The 17,885-nt window shown below is 36.9% G+C and overlaps 1 protein-coding gene and 1 long non-coding RNA gene across 16 annotated transcripts in view; one reads left to right on the top strand and one right to left on the bottom strand.

The window, feature by feature from the left end:
- The window catches only part of TAB3 (TGF-beta activated kinase 1 (MAP3K7) binding protein 3), a 60,283-nt gene that overhangs the window by 37,972 nt on the left and 4,426 nt on the right, over positions 1 to 17,885 (top strand). For 7 of the 15 annotated variants that reach the window (XM_070606128.1, XM_008541820.2, XM_070606131.1 and 4 more), the window contains 3 exons: positions 3,925 to 4,018; positions 7,138 to 7,221; positions 13,929 to 14,030. In XM_070606128.1, coding sequence (XP_070462229.1) covers positions 3,925 to 4,018; positions 7,138 to 7,221; positions 13,929 to 14,030 — 280 coding nt within the window. The remainder of the gene's footprint in view (positions 1 to 3,924; positions 4,019 to 7,137; positions 7,222 to 13,928; positions 14,031 to 17,885) is intronic. The other 8 variants (XM_070606134.1, XM_070606137.1, XM_070606133.1 and 5 more) reach the window with 3 other exon arrangements.
- Positions 3,083 to 13,944, bottom strand: LOC139081162 (uncharacterized). Its single transcript, XR_011536239.1, has 2 exons — positions 13,838 to 13,944; positions 3,083 to 3,276 (listed from the first exon to the last, which is right to left on the bottom strand). It is a non-coding gene; the product is annotated as an uncharacterized lncRNA (long non-coding RNA).

The raw sequence follows: 17,885 nt of genomic DNA, 5'->3' as shown, positions 1-17,885 counted from the left end.
CCTCACTTGAAATCTTAACTGAACCCCCTGATTGGGGGCGATGCTGAAGAGCGTAACCTATGTGGGAATCCACCTATGGTTGTTGGGCACTTTGGAGCCCTTTAGGTACTTGTAGAGCATAAACAAATTCTTTGTAGCATGGAAGTCATTGTCTCTAAAATAGTCCTATAAGCTTTGTCTAGGAAGCTCTTGCTGTGTGATAATCCCTGCTCAATAAAGCCCTGTTGACTTTTTGTTGTTGGAAGTGGAGAGCTGTCTAATGTAGTATAGGTTAGTGCTACTTCAAAACAACAGATTTTAGATGAGAGCTTATATTGATAAGACTTCCTTAGAAAAAGAGGGAAGTTGGTGAAACTGCTGCCCTGGGCTGTAACTTTATTTTTAACTTTTTATTGTAGAGCATTTCAAAGATATATAAAATAGGCAGAAAAGTATAGTGAACCCCCCCTCCCCCCACCATAGCCATCACCCAGCTTCAGAAATTGGTAGCTCATTTGGGTGATAATATTTGAGAGATGAGAAATTTGAGTGTGTGATTCCCATGTGTTTCTGCTGCCAGGCCTAAAGTAAAATGCAAGACTATTAGGAGTGCATGGCTGAGGGACAATTATATGTGGTGGTTAAGACAGTGAGCTTCCAATTCAGGTGTGAATTTGAAACCTACTTCTGCTACTTATGTGTCACTCATATCTTTGGATAAGTAACTTTCTCTGTGCTTGTTTTCTTATCTACAATATGTGTGAGTACCCATCTCATGGATTTTTGTTAGGATTAAATAAGATAATATACATTAAACAGTTTATACAATGCCCAACAAATAGTAAGTCTTCTTGTAAAATAAATGTTGAAAAATCTACTTGAGATATCTATATGTACACAAATCGGAAGCATTTTGCAAAACTTTGATTTCCTTTTAACTTTAGGACCATGTATAAGCATGAGAGTATATTATGTAGGAAATTAATCAAGAAATAAATACTTTGTTAGAATTTTTTTTTTCTTCATGGGCTCATTTGAGGCACAATGACATAGTTGCAAGCTTCCATATAGGCTGTGGAGCCAGAACAGCTCTGGTACTTGCTGGCTATATCTAACTTCTCTGCATTTGATTTCCCTTATCTGTAAGAGGGCATTATAACAAGTACATTTTAATCTTGTCAAATAAAGAGACATTGTATGTAAAGTACCTTAAGTGGAGTAGGTGCTCAGTAAATGGCTATCCTTATCATTGTCCCACTCATGTAGGATTACGCAATAGAGAATTGACTTTTTTTACTTTCAAGTTTTCAAACTAATTTCTTATCAAGCAGTGTATAAAAAAATTGGTTAGAAATGTGTGTGCCTGGTGAGACTGGAAAGCACATTTGAGACCAGTTACATATGCAGTTGCAGAAACTTAGAGGGATTTAAAATAATCTTTCTAAGAAGGGCAGAAGTGCGAGATGCATGAGGGCCATCATTTTCTCAATCTGCTATTTGCAAAGCATTGTATTAGATGCTGTGGAAGATGTCATCTCTTAAAGAGATCTGTATGTGACACGATATGCATTTGTGTGTGTGAGAGAGAGAGAGAAGATAACATAAGACAGTAAATCAGAAGTGCTGGCCAGCTCAGTGGCAGTGATATGAAGTAGTTTCAGAGTTCTGAGGTAGAAATGTTAGCTTTTTGCTAGTAGGGGTCAAAGATGAGACAGTTTCCTGGAGGAGGGGAATTTAAGTTATACCTTGCAGGGTAAATAAGATTTTAATAAGTAGAGAGCTGCCGACTACCCCTCCCCCAAGTCCGTCTCCCCGCCCCTCCCCCCCAATCCTGTTCTGATTTGATTTTCGGACTAACCCACAGCTTTGAGTCCCCAGCTGCACGATTGGGGCCAAGCCACCAAAGAATATCACTGGTCTTACCTTGGTCTCTGTGAGACAACTTCTTAAAGTGCTGAAACAGTTGACTTAATAAGGTATTTCTGGTCGCCTTTTGAAAAAAGCTTAGAATTTTTTACTTTGAGATGTTAGATATAAACATCCTGGTATTTTACAAACAACTCTAAATTACACACAGTGAATCTTGAAACCCCTCCTCCATGAAAATACAGCATATTTTTTGACAAATGAAACAGCTTTTTCCCCCCAAATTTAATCAGAAGCTATGAAAAGGGACATAGGAATCATCAAACTGTCAGTTTGGTGAGTTCCAGTGCTTCTACTGTCTTTGGAAGTGAGCCTGTTGACCAGAGCTGTTTTTGTTGTTGTTATAAGCAAATGTGCAGTAGCCTCTTGACTATAAAGTGTATTATAGTATTTCCATACTTAGTTACAGAGCTTTACTATTTGGGACCACCATGGCTGCAACATCCCCCCATCCCCAAAATAAAATAGGAAGGATCAGCTCCTTCAAGTAGTTGACTTCCCAGTATGATTCTACAAAGAAAATAGCTTCTTTCACAAATTCCTAGGAAGACAGCATCACTCTTTGAAACCCCTGAACAAGTGTTTAATCTTTACTATAAATGCTCAGGTATGTTTTAAACTCATTTAATATTGCCTGATAGACAAGCTGTAAACATGTAAACATTTTACATGTTAATGTCACATAAGGTTTGCCCATAGGAAGGAGAAAAGAAAAGCAATCCCTAATATTTCTAAATGCCTTCTGTGTTCCTCTAGCATTTTAAGGGATTATGGCCCTTATTATATGCTGCCCGTTTTATCACTTATTGTAAACTTTTGATAGCTTTTAATTTACTGGGCATTCCCACCTATTCCGATGACACCTCCTAACAGCATAAGATCTTGCGTTACTGTGAATTAAGATAGCCCCTTTTGCTCATTTTTCTTCACTCTTAATATATTTGGTTTTTAGCAGAATACATCTTTTTAACAGAAGAGGATTTTATTCTGTCTTCCTATCATAGCAGATATTTATCTTTTACTTTATATAGTTGAAATCACTTCAGTAACTGAGTTACCACCTGGCTGTGCTGAAGGCTTCATTACCCATGCTTCTGGAGTCTAAACCCTAACTTTACTTTTTACTATATATATATGTATATGTAAATAGTAAAGAAAGTCAGAATGTCAGGGGAAATAAAGGCTTCCAAAAAGCTGTATTTAACTGAAGAGTAGGGCTCTCTTCACATTTGTGTCTCATGTATGCCCTTCAAAGGCCTAGGGAGCAGGCTGGACTGGAAAGGTCAAGGCAGAAGGAAACACTGTTGGAGAAAGAATGGAATCCATTTCTTCCTGAAATTTTCATGTGCTACGTTAATTGCTTCCTTCGATCTAGGAAAAAAGACAAAAAGATTTCTTATATAAATTTATATAGAAGACTTCTGTGTAAGTTCTAGCTTTACCAATTACTAGCTTTTATAACTTTGGGAAAATCATATAACCTCATTGTGCCTTAGTTTCCTCATCTATAAATTGGGAGTTATATTAGTATTTACCTTGAAAGATTGTTTTAAGAGTGAGAGAATTCTGGTGAACACGGTGCCTGGCACTTAGTAAGCTCTAGTTAAAATTAGTACTGTTGTAATTTTTACCAGCCTGGACAAGACTAAAATCATGGACATTGCTTGTTTAAAAGATTTATCCTTACAGTTTTCCCTTATCATGAAAACATAGACGTAAAGTATTCTCAGTGCTCTGTGATTAAAATGGGAGTATTTTGTGTGATAGAACACAGTCTAGTATTAGTCTGCCACATTTTATGCAGATTTTGTTTATATGTGGCCACACTGACGTCCCCATTATACCTGACTATTCCTTGAAAAACATAACATATAGGACTTCTTAAACATGCCCTCTTGTGGACTAAGGCCATATTCTTGATAATAACCAATCAGAACGATTAACATGAATAGCAGTTCTTAAATGTTGGGCTTGATAATGACTTTCCCACAATTGCTATTTTGGGTCCTTTCTTACTAGCCTGAGGAAATGACAAGATTGAGAAGCATGAACAGACAACTCCAGATAAATGTTGACTGTACACTGAAAGAAGTTGACCTCCTTCAATCTAGAGGTATAGACTTGATTATTTGGTAAACCATAAGTAATAGTGTGGTGTTTTAAGCTGCTTAAATAGCAATCATTTGGTTTTACAAGTTTAAGAGAGAGTTTTTATCCATTATAAGATTCCAGTCCTGGTAAAGAGATCCCTCCAACCCCATGGTCAAGAGATCAGATTTGAAGGATCAAAAAATAGTTTTACTTCGGCAATTTCATCATTAAGTTCTTATCATTAAGATTGTTCTGTGTTGTTACTCTGCGTTTATCCTCTTTTAGTCATTTACTGTGAATATTTTATAAATTGACGGGTTTTAAGTCTAAAACTTATTCGATTCATACTGTGTGATATTCATCTAAAGTATCTGTAAAAATAGGGATCCCAAATCAGAATATCAGATTTCTCAGTTTTAAAATAAATTCCATATGCCACTTTTTTATATTTTATCTATTGCATGAAAACATCCAACTCTATCTTAGAGGTTTTGTTTTATTGGATTTCTTACAGAAGTGTACTGCAGTAAGTAGAAGCTCTCTTAACTGACTTTCATTTACCCAGCTTACTAGGTTAGAGATGTTCTTCATTTCCTTTGTAAAATAGAAACTGACCGAGTCCACAGCCACTGCATCCTCCTGACTAGGAGGCTGTGTTCTGGCATGGCCATGTGCTTTTGCCCATCAGTTGGATTGTCTACTTAGCAATAGTCAGTTGTGCCTCTTCCCCAAACGTGTCTATGCCAATTACTGTACTTCTGTAATTTAATTTAATGTCTCTTAAACTGACATGAATGCAGGAGAAGCTTTTTCTATAAAAACCAAATGCTTTTTAAAGACTCAAAGGCAACTCACTAAGAAAAATAGGGACTGTGCATTAGATATGGGTGAAAACAACTGAAAAGGGTTAAGGAGGAAAATCATAAAAATCTCTCTCAGAGGATTCTATCCTCAAATTAAAGTATCTTTCTTATTCCATTCTAAAGAAATCAAAACAGGAAAGTACAGATCAGGGTTAAGCAAGTTAGCCTGCTGCCTGTTTTTGTAAATAAAGCTATAGTGGAGCCTAGCCATGCCAGTTTGTTCGCCTATTGTCTGGGCCACTTTTATGCTTCAGCAGCACAGTTGAGGGCTTGCAACAGAGGCTGCATTACAGGTCCACAAAGCCGAAAATGTTTGCTATCTGGCCCTTTACAGAAAAAGTTTGCCCACCCCCACTTTAGGTCATCATAGGTATAGTTTAGGTAAGAAAGACGATAAAGAACTTGAGTCAATAGACGTAAAGGAAAGATCTTGGTCCAACATTAAAATATTGCTATGTTTATATATTTTGTTATATTAAAGTTGACATGTGATTTTTCTTAACAATTTTGTGTTTTAATTAGCCCCCCCCCCACCATGGCAGCTAAGAGAGCTTCTACTGTACGTTAAGAGTATACAATAAAGTACCCCATTGCCATTTTTAGGCAAGACTAAACAGTAGAAGCAAGACAACCCGAAAAATAAGGAACTGTGTGAACAATAGGCAGAAGCAAATTTGAATGTGAAAGTTGAGCAATCTAGTCAGGTACCCTTAAAGTTATTTTCAGAAGCCTAGTCACTCTACTGCCTACTAGTTTTAAGCAATGAAAGAATTAGTATGCATAATGTGGGGGTTATACAAACTATGGCTACTATATTAGAAGATTTCATCAATTTTTTTTTTTTTTTTTTTTGCTGTGTGTTCTTTGAAGCAAAGAAAGAAACACTCAAACATTTGGTTAGGCTAATTATAGTAAGCCTTATGGGATCTAGAAATTAGAACATCAGCTGTAACTTAAGTAATTGAAGAAATATATATGCAGCATCTTAAAGTATAAAAAGACCCAATTAATATAGCATTGTGGCTTTCATGAGCCATCATAGGAATTATTTTCAGAACTATCTTAAAATAGCGTATCCAAATGGATAAAAGCATTTGTAATAAATAGTTCCTGCCGGGGAAACCACTACTAAGGTTTTATAAGCGAAGAGCTGTGTTTTTGGTCTCCATTGGGCAGCGAAGAGCTCTTTTTGGTGCTTAAGCATTTCTAAATCTCCTTTCATAAAGGGTCCAAATATATCCATTTTACACTAAACTCTACTCTTTCGTGTTCTGGAAAAATTTTATTCTGAGTTTCCAATCTAAACTTTTAAGTGAGAGAAGGAACCTGGACATTTTTTTGGGAAATTTAGACTAGATGCAAATCAGTGAATGATTTGATGAAGAGCATCTTTATTGTTGGTTTTGGTGAGGAAAACTTTTGTTGGGAAAAAAATTAGGTCTAGAAATAAAGAGATCCAATATATTTGAACTACCAGTACCATATAGCATCTTCTGTAAGTAAGCAAAAGTACAGTTATAAAGCTTAATTAGAATTGTGCAGAACAAGCAGATTGCAGTGTTAGGTTCACAGCAAAGCTGCCACTGGATCCGAAGTGACCTTGGAGGACTCATGGCAGGAGATGCGGCTGAAAATAGACATAGAGATCAGAGAGTGAACATTTTGAGAGAGGTGAAAATTTTGTGGCAAGACAAAATTCTCAGGGATTGTTCTCTTATTCTGAAATTGGCGCCATGTCATCTTTTATCATTGAGAAATCTGTAAGCAACATTTAAGTTTTTCTTGGATAGGAATCCATGAGCTACTGCTATCGTGCAACTTGATTAATCTTTGTAAATTTATATATTTGGCTTCTTCCCCAGTTGAATTTATAATGGATAAAATTTTAAGGTAAATTATGAAAGACATGAAAGTGAACTTTCAATATTTAAATTTTTTCATTGTTCATTAAAATTTTTTAAAAAAGGCGAAAACAGTTCAGCCATCCTTTCATTTCTCTTCTTCATTTCCCTCCCTAAATGCGCCACATGCTTAATCCTGCCTAAGGACACTTAGCTTTACAGTCAGAAAAATATTCCTTTGGGTGACAGATTTTAGACAGGACACTGGTGTGGTAGTTTGCTTGGATCTTTTCTCACAAATTTCAGTGGGAGGAGGGTAAGATGATATAATGAGTTTTAAAACCCTGGAAAACAGTTTCCCCTCTTAGATAAATAACAAAAAATTCAATAGCAGGAGAAAGAGTCCTAAATGCCTGGTGATTTTATTTTCTTTACAGGAAACTTTGATCCAAAAGCCATGAATAATTTTTATGACAACATAGAACCTGGCCCAGTTGTACCACCCAAGCCATCTAAAAAAGGTGAGTAGGGAAATGTCACAAACATCATAGAAGTAAATATTAAAATTTAAAAGTCTTACGTTAGAATGGAAAGTTTGATCTGCAGTAAATCTAAGATTATTTAATTGACAGGCCACGAAAGAATCCTTGTGTTCTCAACAGGGAGCATAACAATTAGATAGGGACTAGGTGTTTTTTCACCAAAAACAAAATACATCCTGGGGCTAGCCCGGTGGTGCAGCGGTTCGGATCCCAGGTGCGGGCATGGCATTGCTTGGCATGCCATGCTGTGCAGTAGGCGTCCCACATATAAAGTAGAGGAAGATGGGCACAGATGTTAGCTCAGGGCCAGGCTTCCTCAGCAAAAAGAGGAGGATTGGCGGCAGATGTTAGCTCAGGGCTAATCTTCCTCAAAAAAAAAATAAAAAATAAAAATAAAAATAAATCCTACATAACCAAGATTTGGAAGAATCACATTTCTATGTAATATTAAAGGCATCAAACCTGTTCTCATTTTTATGTACCAGATGTTCAATTGGCATTTCAGTGTGTTAAAAAATTAATTTGAATTAAATTTAAATGTTGTCATTGAATTTAGATAAACTTCTGCCCCCTTATTATAATAATGGCCCATGTTTTTATAAATTCTCAAGACTGAGCTAGGGGCTGGCCCCGTGACCGAGTGGTTAAGTTCACACGCTCCGCTGCAGGCGGCCCAGTGTTTCATTGGTTCAAATCCTGGGCGCAGACATGGCCCTGCTCATCAAACCACGCTGAGGCAGCGTCCCACATGCCACAACTAGAAGGACCCACAACGAAGAATATACAACTATGTACTGGAGGGGCTTTGGGGAGAAAAAGGAAAAAATAAAATCTTTAAAAAAAAAAAAAAGACTGAGCTAAAGTATATGCATTTCATATCTTAATCCTTTTTGCTTTAAGCAAGATAGATTGATCATGAAGATAGAATAGTGGAGAATGCCTTACTTAAAAAAAAAATTACCTAAGGATGTAACATTTTAAAATCTCATCAGACATTTTTAATCAGAGAATGTATAAACTCTATCTAAATAATGTTATCTGACCTAAATTACTTATATTTTGGTTGAATAGCTTTCAATATATTTTAAGCTCAGTACGGAGTGTTTTTAAGTATTTCCTTTATAGGTTGCAGTGAAGTATTTGTTCTTCTTTTTATTGTTTAATACTACCATAGATGTTTCATCTGATCTGCATTTAAAATCACTTTAACCATTTGGATTAATAATATGAGAGTCTTTAAACTTGATTTTGCCTGAGTGTCTTTTAAAGAAGCATTACTTACTTGATTTAAAGGAGTGCACTGAAAAGTTGTTAACGGAACAGAGGACTAAGTTGATGAGAAATGGTGGACAGTATGTCTGACATGAGCTACCTCATTAGCATAAATTCTCAGGTATGGTCTGAAGGGCCCACCATAAATAATAAAGACACTCCTATCACTTGGAGAAATTTCAAGATTTTAGAGGTTGTCTCCCAGGAGCAAGGGACACCTTTCTTTGGGTAAGGGCAAATTCTTTACTACACAATAGTTAAAACTTGTGTTTAGAAAGAAATTTTTATAGCTTTAAAAACTTATATAAGACAAGATCTAAAATCAATGACCTAAAATTCGACCTTAAGAAACTAGAAAAGAACAAAGTAAATAGAAGATAGAAAATAGAAATAACAGAGTTAACAAAGTCTATAAACCCTAAAGTTGACTGATCTAGAAAAAAAGAGAAAGAACACAAATTACCAAAATCAGAAATGAAAAATGGGTTATCCATTAAAATAAGGGAATGTTGGGGCTGGCCCCGTGGCCGAGTAGTTAAGTTCGCGCTCCACTTCAGCGGCCCAGGGTTTCTCTGGTTGGGATCCTAGTGACGGACCTAGCACCTCTCATCAGGCCATGCTCAGGCAGCGTCCCACATAGCAGAACCACAAGGACCTACAACTAATATATATAACTATGTACCTCGGGGCTTTGGGGAGAAGAAGGAAAGACAAAAAGGAAAATTGGCAAAAGATGTTAGCTCAGGTGCCAGTCTTTTTAAAAAAAAAAAAAAAAGGGAATGTGATCTTTATGCCAATCAACTCGACACCTTAGATGAAATAGACATGTTCCTTCAAAAATATAACCTACTGAAAGATTAAATAGGAAATATTAATAGCTATATATCTGTTAAAGAAATTGAATCCATTATCAAAAATTTTTCCACAAAGAAAACTCCAGACCCAGATAGTTTCACTAGTGGTTGACTTCTCTCAAACATTTTTTTTTTTTAAAGATTTTATTTTTCCTTTTTCTCCCAAAAGCCCCCTAGTACATAGTTGGGGGTCCTTCTAGTTGTGGCATGTGGGACACCACCTCAGCATGGCTTGATGAGCAGTGCCATGTCTGCGCCCAGGATTTGAACCAGCAAAACCCTGGGCCGCCGCAGCAGAGCGCACGAACTTAACCACTTGGCCACAAGGCCAGTCCCCTCTCAAACATTTAAAGAGATAATGCCAATCTTAAACAAACTCTTGGAGAAAATAGAAGAGGAAGGAAAACTTCTCATTTTTTTTTTTAAATGTAGCCAGCAGAACTGATTCCAAAACCTGAGGCGACATTACCTACTCATCCCCCGAAAAGAAAACAAAATTACAGATCGATATCCCTCATGAACATAAAAGTAAAAATATCCTTAATGAAATATTCACAATATCTAAAAAAGATGAAACATCATGACCAAGTTGGGTTTAGCTCAGGAATGGACTATCAACAACATAAAGGAGAAAAGGCATATGATCATTTCATTAGATAGAGGGAAAAGCATCTGACAAAATTCATTTACAAAGAAAACCTAAGAATACTGAAAAATAGCTATTAGAAATAATAAGTCAATTTAACAAGGTCTTGGGATGCAAGGTCAGTATACAAAAAACTCTATTTTTATATATTAGCAAACAATTGGGAAATGAAATTAGAAAGAAAATCACACCATCAAAAAACATGGCACAAATAAATTTAACCAGAGTTGTGTACATTAAGTAATATACCATGTTTGTGATTAAATCAATATTGTTAAGATACCTGTTCTTTTCATACTGATTTGTGGATACAATGCACCACCAATTGTAAATCCACTAGGCTTTTCTCTTTTTTTTTTTAAGATTTTATTTTTTTCCTTTTTCTCCCCAAAGCCCCCCGGTACATAGTTGTATATTCTTCATTGTGGGTCCTTCTAGTTGTGGCATGTGGGACGCCGCCTCAGTGTGGTTTGATGAGCAGTGTCATGTCCGCGCCCAGGATTCAAACCAATGAAACACTGGGCCGCCTGCAGCAGAGCACGTGAACTTAACCACTCGGCCACAGGGCCAGCCCTAGGCTTTTCTTTTTTGTTAGAAATGAATAAGCTGATTCTGAAGTTCACATGGAAATGGAGAAGACTTAGAATATCCAGAACAGTCTCAGAAAAGAAGAGCAAAGTTTAAATTCTTATGCTAACCAGCTTTAGGCCTTACTATAAAGCCACAGTAATCACAGTATGGTAATGGCACAGAGATTAAAAAAAAAGATAATTGGAACAGAATAGAGAGCGCAGACTAGAACTTCACTTATACTGCCAATTAACTTTCGACAAAAAGCACCAAAGCAACCAGTGAAGAAAGGAAAGTCTTTTCAACAACCAGTGCTAGAAGAACTGGATATCCATATGGAAAAAAGCCAAATTTGGATTCTTACCTGATTCTATACACAAGAATTTGAGAGAGGTCGTACACACCTAAGTGTAAGAGCTAAACTATAAAGCTTCCAGAATAAAACATAGAGCTAAACTATAAAGCTTCCAGAATAAAACATAGAATATCTTTGCAACTTAGGTGTAGATAAAAATTTTTAGACAGGACAGAGGAAGCAATGAAAAGAAAAACAATTGGTAGATTACCCTTCATTAACATTCAACACTTCTGCTCATCAAGAGACACAATTAAGAAGAAAGTGGAAAGGCAAGCCATAGAGCGGGAGAAAATATTTGCAAAACATATCTGGTAAAGAACTGGTATCCAGAATATAAGAAACTTCTATAACACAATAATAACAAGACCCCGCCTCCCCCCCCCCCAAAAGGGCAAAACATTTGAGCAGACACTTCACAAAAGAATATACATAAATGGCCAATAAGCACATGAAAAATGCTCAACTTGAGTAGATATTAGGGAAAGGCAAATTAATATCCTGAGATACCACCTCACACCCACAAGAATGGCTAAAATTCCAAAGGTATATGAGACATTAGTGAGGATATAGAGCAATCAGAAATCTTACACATTGTTGGCGGAAGTATAAAATGGTGTGACCATTATATGAAATTCTAGAACAAGCTAAATTATGGTTTTAAAAAAATCGTCAGAACAGTGGTTGTCTGTGGGAGTTGAGGTTGGGGATGAACTGGGAAAGGGCATGGGAGGATTTTCACGGGAGGATGGTGATATTCTAAGTCTCGATAGGGCTTTGGACTACCCAGGTGTGTACGCGTTTGTCAAAACTCGTCAAGTGGTACACTTCAGGTTTGTGTATTTATTTCATTGTATATATTTTACCTGAAAAACTCACAAAGAAAAGGAGAATTCACTCACAGTTTTCTAGCAGTGGTGATATTAGTGTTGCAGGGATGTCCTTCTGCCTTCTGTGGTTGAGACCAACACCAGGTATTTGAGGTGAGAGGTTCCCATTTGGGTACTTCTCAGCTGGGAATTGGCAAGGCTTGCCTTAATGTGCCCTTAATATCAAGCTGCATCTACCCCTCTACAGGTGCCTCTACACTAAAAGGGCTCTTTTCTATGGCACTTTGAATTCAAACAAAATTAGCTCCAACTATCTTGGATAGTCCCTTAGAGTCAGCCATAATGGGATTCCAATTTCTCTCAGTTTCTTAAATAAGTCTCCAATGCACAATATGTAGATGGATGATGTAGACAGATGCTGGGCGCCACAGAGGCAAAACACGACTCCTACCCCGAGCAGCTTACACCCCGCACGCAGAGCTTTAGTAAAAGTAGACCAGAAAGCCAACTAAGGAACATCTTCACTATAAGTGAATTTCTTTAGAAATCGAATTGAGGTTTAATTACTAGGTAATACATGCTGTTGGTGAGTATAAAATGGTGCTGTTATATACCGTGTAGTTTTTAAACCTTTCACCTTTTTCTGTTAAAACTTATAAAACAACAGAACTTGATTAAATTCTATAATTCTTTAGGAAGCCTTTTATCACAGATTCATAAAAGCTATTTGTTTTTCTCTTTGAAGTCAAATTTGTTTTCTTTTAAACTAAATCGGCCTTTTCTACAAGTTTATCTAGTTTAATACAGATTATCTTGCAGTACCACTTAAGTTTAAAAAGCAATTAAAATGTAAATAACTCGTAGAATTGGTTTATTGGTTAGAATAAATGTCTTGGAGTTTATGTACAGATGTATGCTAGAAATCCAAGAGGAATTTACACGTTGATCTGAATAATAAGTGTGATAATTAGGAAGAAACAGAAGGAAAGACAGGGAACCAGAGAAACCTATTAGGACTGGACTTTTCAGTTAAGCAATATAGTATGCGTGTAAGCTCCTCCCTCAGCTGATTCAGTAAGTACCCCTCACCCTATCATTCGTAACTCATAGCGGAGAGGGCGCTGGCCTTGGTGTCCCCGGGCTTGCGTGCCAGTCCCGGTTGTCTTGGCCACCTGACCTTGTGCAGATCCAGTCTGTGCACCAGAGAGGTGATCAGTCCAAATGCTCAGCTTGTGTATTTTGTAGGGTTGTTCCTAAGAGTCAGTGAAAGGAGGTGTGACACTATAATAGAACTTTAACCTTATTCTTTGGAGCCTAAGGAGATGTTTATTCTGCTTTTGTTTACGCTGATAATGGAGTGTTTAAGTGCCTGAGCACCAGTTTAGGATTCTGGAGCAGTGATTTCCAAACCTGGGTTGTGCTAGGGGACTGTTTATATATAAGGGCTCAGAACTAACTAAAAATGCAAGATCTTTTTTTGGTTCTTAAGGGCAAACAATGTGTGCCATTTTTTGTTTTTACTTAATACAAAGGACTACTTACTAATAACTTATAAATTAATAGAAATAATACCCTAGCAAGAAATGGGGACACCTGCAGTACATGTTGTAAAGTGTCTCCTGGGCTTTTATACACATCGGTAATTGGAATTTGTGAAAATGATTGGGGAGCACGTGGGATCAGTACATGGTGTTGAGTTCTGATTTTTCAGGTACTGCTATTCTTCCTCTTTAATTATAAACTGTTGTAGTTTAATATTGTAATGGTTTCTTTAGTTAGCCCTAGGTGGACAGTATACTTTCTAGTAACTTGCTTAATCAGGGAATTGCTAAAGTATAATCTCCTAAATTTTGCTTACACGTTGACATTGAATTACTATCACTAAGTTTGTGCCCCTAACCCACTAGAAAGTGGGAAACTGATGAAATAAGGCACTTATTCCAAGTAATTGCAGAGGATGGAAAAAGTTGTCGAGCCACTGCTCTGTATAGGTTGTGAAAGCAGGATTAAATATGCCCTCAGAGGAGAAGATGAGGCAACATGAAGTAACAGAAAGGGTAGCACTCACCTGGGCGAGTCCTGTGAGCGATCCTTGTGAGCTTGTCCACTCTTCTAATGAATGGCTTGATCCCTTCTTCCTGGCTTCACTTCTTATGCAGACTCGTCAGACCCCTGCACAATTGAGAGGAAAGCCCGAAGAATTAGCGTGACCTCCAAAGTACAGGCGGACGTCCATGACACCCAGGCAGTAGCTGCAGATGGTTCGTACTTGTGTGTCCAGAGTTTTTGCAAAATGTCCAAAGACATGCTCTAACCCACAAAGAGTGACGTGTAAAGACCGACTTTTTCTTTAAAAAATTACTCTCTCTATTGAGTTTCTACGGCTGCATTGTCCCATAGAAGTGTAATACAAGCCACATACATTACTTAAAATTTTCTAGTGGCCAAATTAAAAATGTAAAAAAGAAAACAAATGAAATTAATTTTAATATCTTTAATCTAGTACAGTCGTGCCATTTAACAACAGGGATGCATTCTGAGAAATGTGTCATTAGGTGACTTCGTCATTGTGTGAACATCGTAGAATGTATTCACACAAACCTCTTAGATGCTATAGCCTGTTACACACCCAGGCTATATGGTACTAACCTTATGGAACCACCATCATATATTCAGTTCATCGTTGACCGAAACGTCATTATGCCGTGCATGACTGTATATATATATATGCAAGGTATTATAATTTCAATAAGAAGTCAATATAAAATTAGTAGTGAGATATTTTACATTCTTTATTTCATACTACATCTTTGAAATCTGATGTATATTTTACACTTACAGCACATCTCAATTCAGAGTGGCCACATTTCAAGTGGCCACCATATTGGACAGATCACTCTAAGATACTAGTATCTAGAAAGCAAGGCCAAGTAAATAATTTTAAAAACTTGAAAGCTCTGGACTTTATAACTTCTCGCTGAAGTTTTCTAATGCTTCTTGCACTTTATCCTGGGATTCAGTTGAAATAAGGTTTCTAAAAATATTATATATGTTTGAGTTTGTGCGAGTATTCTACTTGATATTTCTTAAATTCCCCTTAGTACAGAAACAATAATGATGGAAAGATCCCAACCTAAGAATAAGCCAAGAATGAAACTACATTATACTTCATATAATTAAAAAACAGATCCTTCCTCCTTTACCGTTGGCATATTTCCCATTATTGGAAAATTAACAGCTTTTCTATGAGTTTTTCATTTATCTTAGAAACTAGAAAATATTTAGAATTTTTGAAATTTTAGTTGCATCCTTTTGAGTAGTTTGTTTTCTATATTCTAATTACTATATAATATAAACAGTATTGATTAAACTGATAAATTGTTGATTTGTGATGTTTCTGAGGATGGTCATTTTAATGGAAATTTAGTCTATTGCAATTAATCCACTTAAAAATAGTCTTAAAGGGTATTATGTTAAGCGAAATAAGCCAGTCAGAGAAAGACGAACTCTATATGACTCCACTCATAGGTGGAAGTTCATATATTGACAAGGAGATCTGATCAGTGGTTACCAGGGAAAAGGGGGGGTGGGGGAGGGCAGAAAGGGGGAAGAGGTGTACCCACAACATGACTAACAATGTACAACTGAAATCTCACAAGGTTGTAATCTATCATAACATTAATAAAAAAAAAAAAGTCTTAAAGGAAAAACCTATTTACTTCAGTTCTTATTTGTGTATAACTATGCGTATCCTTTTCAGTTTTTATTTTCCATGAGGCCTGAAATATCTTAATTTCTTAAGTATTCCATGAAACAGAAAAGATTTCTTACCTGTAAATCAGATGAAAGCAGACAGCCAAAACATCTTTCGGATTTTAGATGCTTCCCTTTAAACAGTACTTCCCTATGACGGAATGAACAGTGTCTTTTGTAAGGATCAACGATAACTCTAAATTAGATGCCTTTTAAATATATTTTTTGCTAAATTACTTCAGAGTGATTTATTCCAAATTAAAGCGTTATGGTGCTGAAGGGTAGCAGAATATGCCACCCTAGAATGTGCCTTTGGCCTTGGGATTGTTTTAAGAAACTGCAAGAGCAGCTCTGAAAACAGGATGAAGTTACCCTTTTGTAAGGGATATTTACATTTATAAAGACAATCTCCATTTTTAAGTGTCTCTCTGTACTTAGAGTCTTGTGACTCTGGATCACGAGAATCTTATCAGTGGAGAAAGGCACTGGCTTAAATCTACATAACAAACCTGACCCTTATTTACTGTGCTTTGCCTGTTAACCTCCCTTAACTGGCTCCTTCACCCCAACATCTTTCTTTTGTCTTTAGCTGAAGATGGTATTTAAGGTGATAGCTTGGGCCATCTGGGGGAGTTACTCAGTTTTCCTGGGTCTCTCCCGCGTATATGTGAGGTAGACGTGTTAATAAACTTTGTTTTTCTGTTATTAATCTGTCTTTTTACTACAGGGAGGGTCTCAGCCAAGAATTCAGAAAGGTAGAGGGAAAAATTTTTCCTCCCCTACAGTATTAAACAGTCAAGAGAATCCCTAGGTATCCTGGATTAGTTAGGTTCAAAGAGGTTTATCAGTTATGTGTGTAGTTTGGAAAAAAGAGGAGTGTGAAAAACCTTTTCGTATTAAACATTTGCATTGCCACAATCTAAAATTGAAGGCTGTTTGGAGTTAGCATAGACGGACAGAATGTAACCATTTAGTAGTTTAATATCTTAAGTTTTCCACCCTGTGATAAATACTTCATAACATAAAAAGTCGCCTGTCCTAGAAAAGTATTAAAGTGAGTTTTTAGAGCCTGTCTATTAAAAACCAACAGCAGTAAGATAAGGTTTTTTTTAAGTGTTCGGTTTTCGGAGCATTTTGTTCTTTTAAAGGGTAAAGACTACTATATGAGAAAGGATCTTTTCTGGAAATGGCACACAGAACATTTTTTCTGTAACAGAAAGCTTTAACAATATACATTTTATTCTTCCACGAGACAAAAAAGAAAACTGTTTTAAAAATCTGCATCTTTTTGGAGTTATGAGCCAAAAGATACAAGGTGGGTGATAAGGGCAGTTAAAAGCGTCAGTTGAGGCTGGAGAAACAAGTTCATCTCCTTTTTCTAGTCCTAGGAATAGGCTGAAGAACCCAGGAGTTTTTGGTTCTGTTATAAGGCCCAGATCACCTTCCTGGTTGAGCCCGAGCCGCCTTCTGCCTCCGTAAAGGTTCAGGGTCTAGAACTCACTTCTCTTTACCTCCTGGGAATGTTCACGCCAGCCATTTGGCATGAAAGACAAATTGATAAACCACAAGTCAGCTTATTAGTTTCCAGTGGAAGATGTGCTTAAGCCCCAATGGTAACTGCTGAAAGCGTCCCCAGATCTCAGTGCCTTTTGTCCCCTGCTTAGGAGGGCTGCTTACCTTAGATCGTAATCTCGTGTACAGTTCACAGTGAGCGTTTCCAGTGTTTTCACACGTATGTTTTCTGGCCTCCTGACCTTGCTCCAGATTCCAGGGCGAATTCCATCTGGAGGTCTTTAGCCTTTTAGTCACTGACCTCACCTTCAGTAGGGACTGTTCCTATAAGAGGATTTACTGATTAACCTAGAAGCAAAGAGCCTTTTTGAGCACAAGGCCAGAGAGAATGAGGACCTAGGAGGCATGTGAGATAAGTTTCAGGTTTTTAACATAAAATCCCAAGAACCAACATAAGGTTGCCAGGTATAGACATTTTTTAAAACTAAGATCTGAAGGACATTTTAATGCCAGAAAGGTAGGAAAGAATCTGAGAATAAAAGACCTTTTATTTTGAATTAATTTAGCTTTGTGAGAAACTAACTGTAGAGTCGTTATCTTTTTACCATTCTGGGAAAAACTTTGTTATGAAATGTCAGTGCCATTTATGAACCAGTATTATTAAAGCCATGCATATTGTGGAGCTGAAGATCTCCTGGGAGAAGGCCCACATTTAATATCGTACAGCTAGTACTATGCAGGGAAGACGCGGCAGGCTGAAGTTGTCAAGGACGACCCAGGCAGAATGTAACGTTTCTCATTTTTTTCGTTTGGCTGGAATGTAGCATAACTATCCACTATCTACGGATACT

This window comes from Equus przewalskii, chromosome X (assembly GCF_037783145.1).
Source record: "Equus przewalskii isolate Varuska chromosome X, EquPr2, whole genome shotgun sequence".
In the NCBI taxonomy this organism is placed as follows: Eukaryota; Metazoa; Chordata; class Mammalia; order Perissodactyla; family Equidae; genus Equus; species Equus przewalskii.
This window is presented reverse-complemented; position numbering and strand designations above follow the sequence as displayed.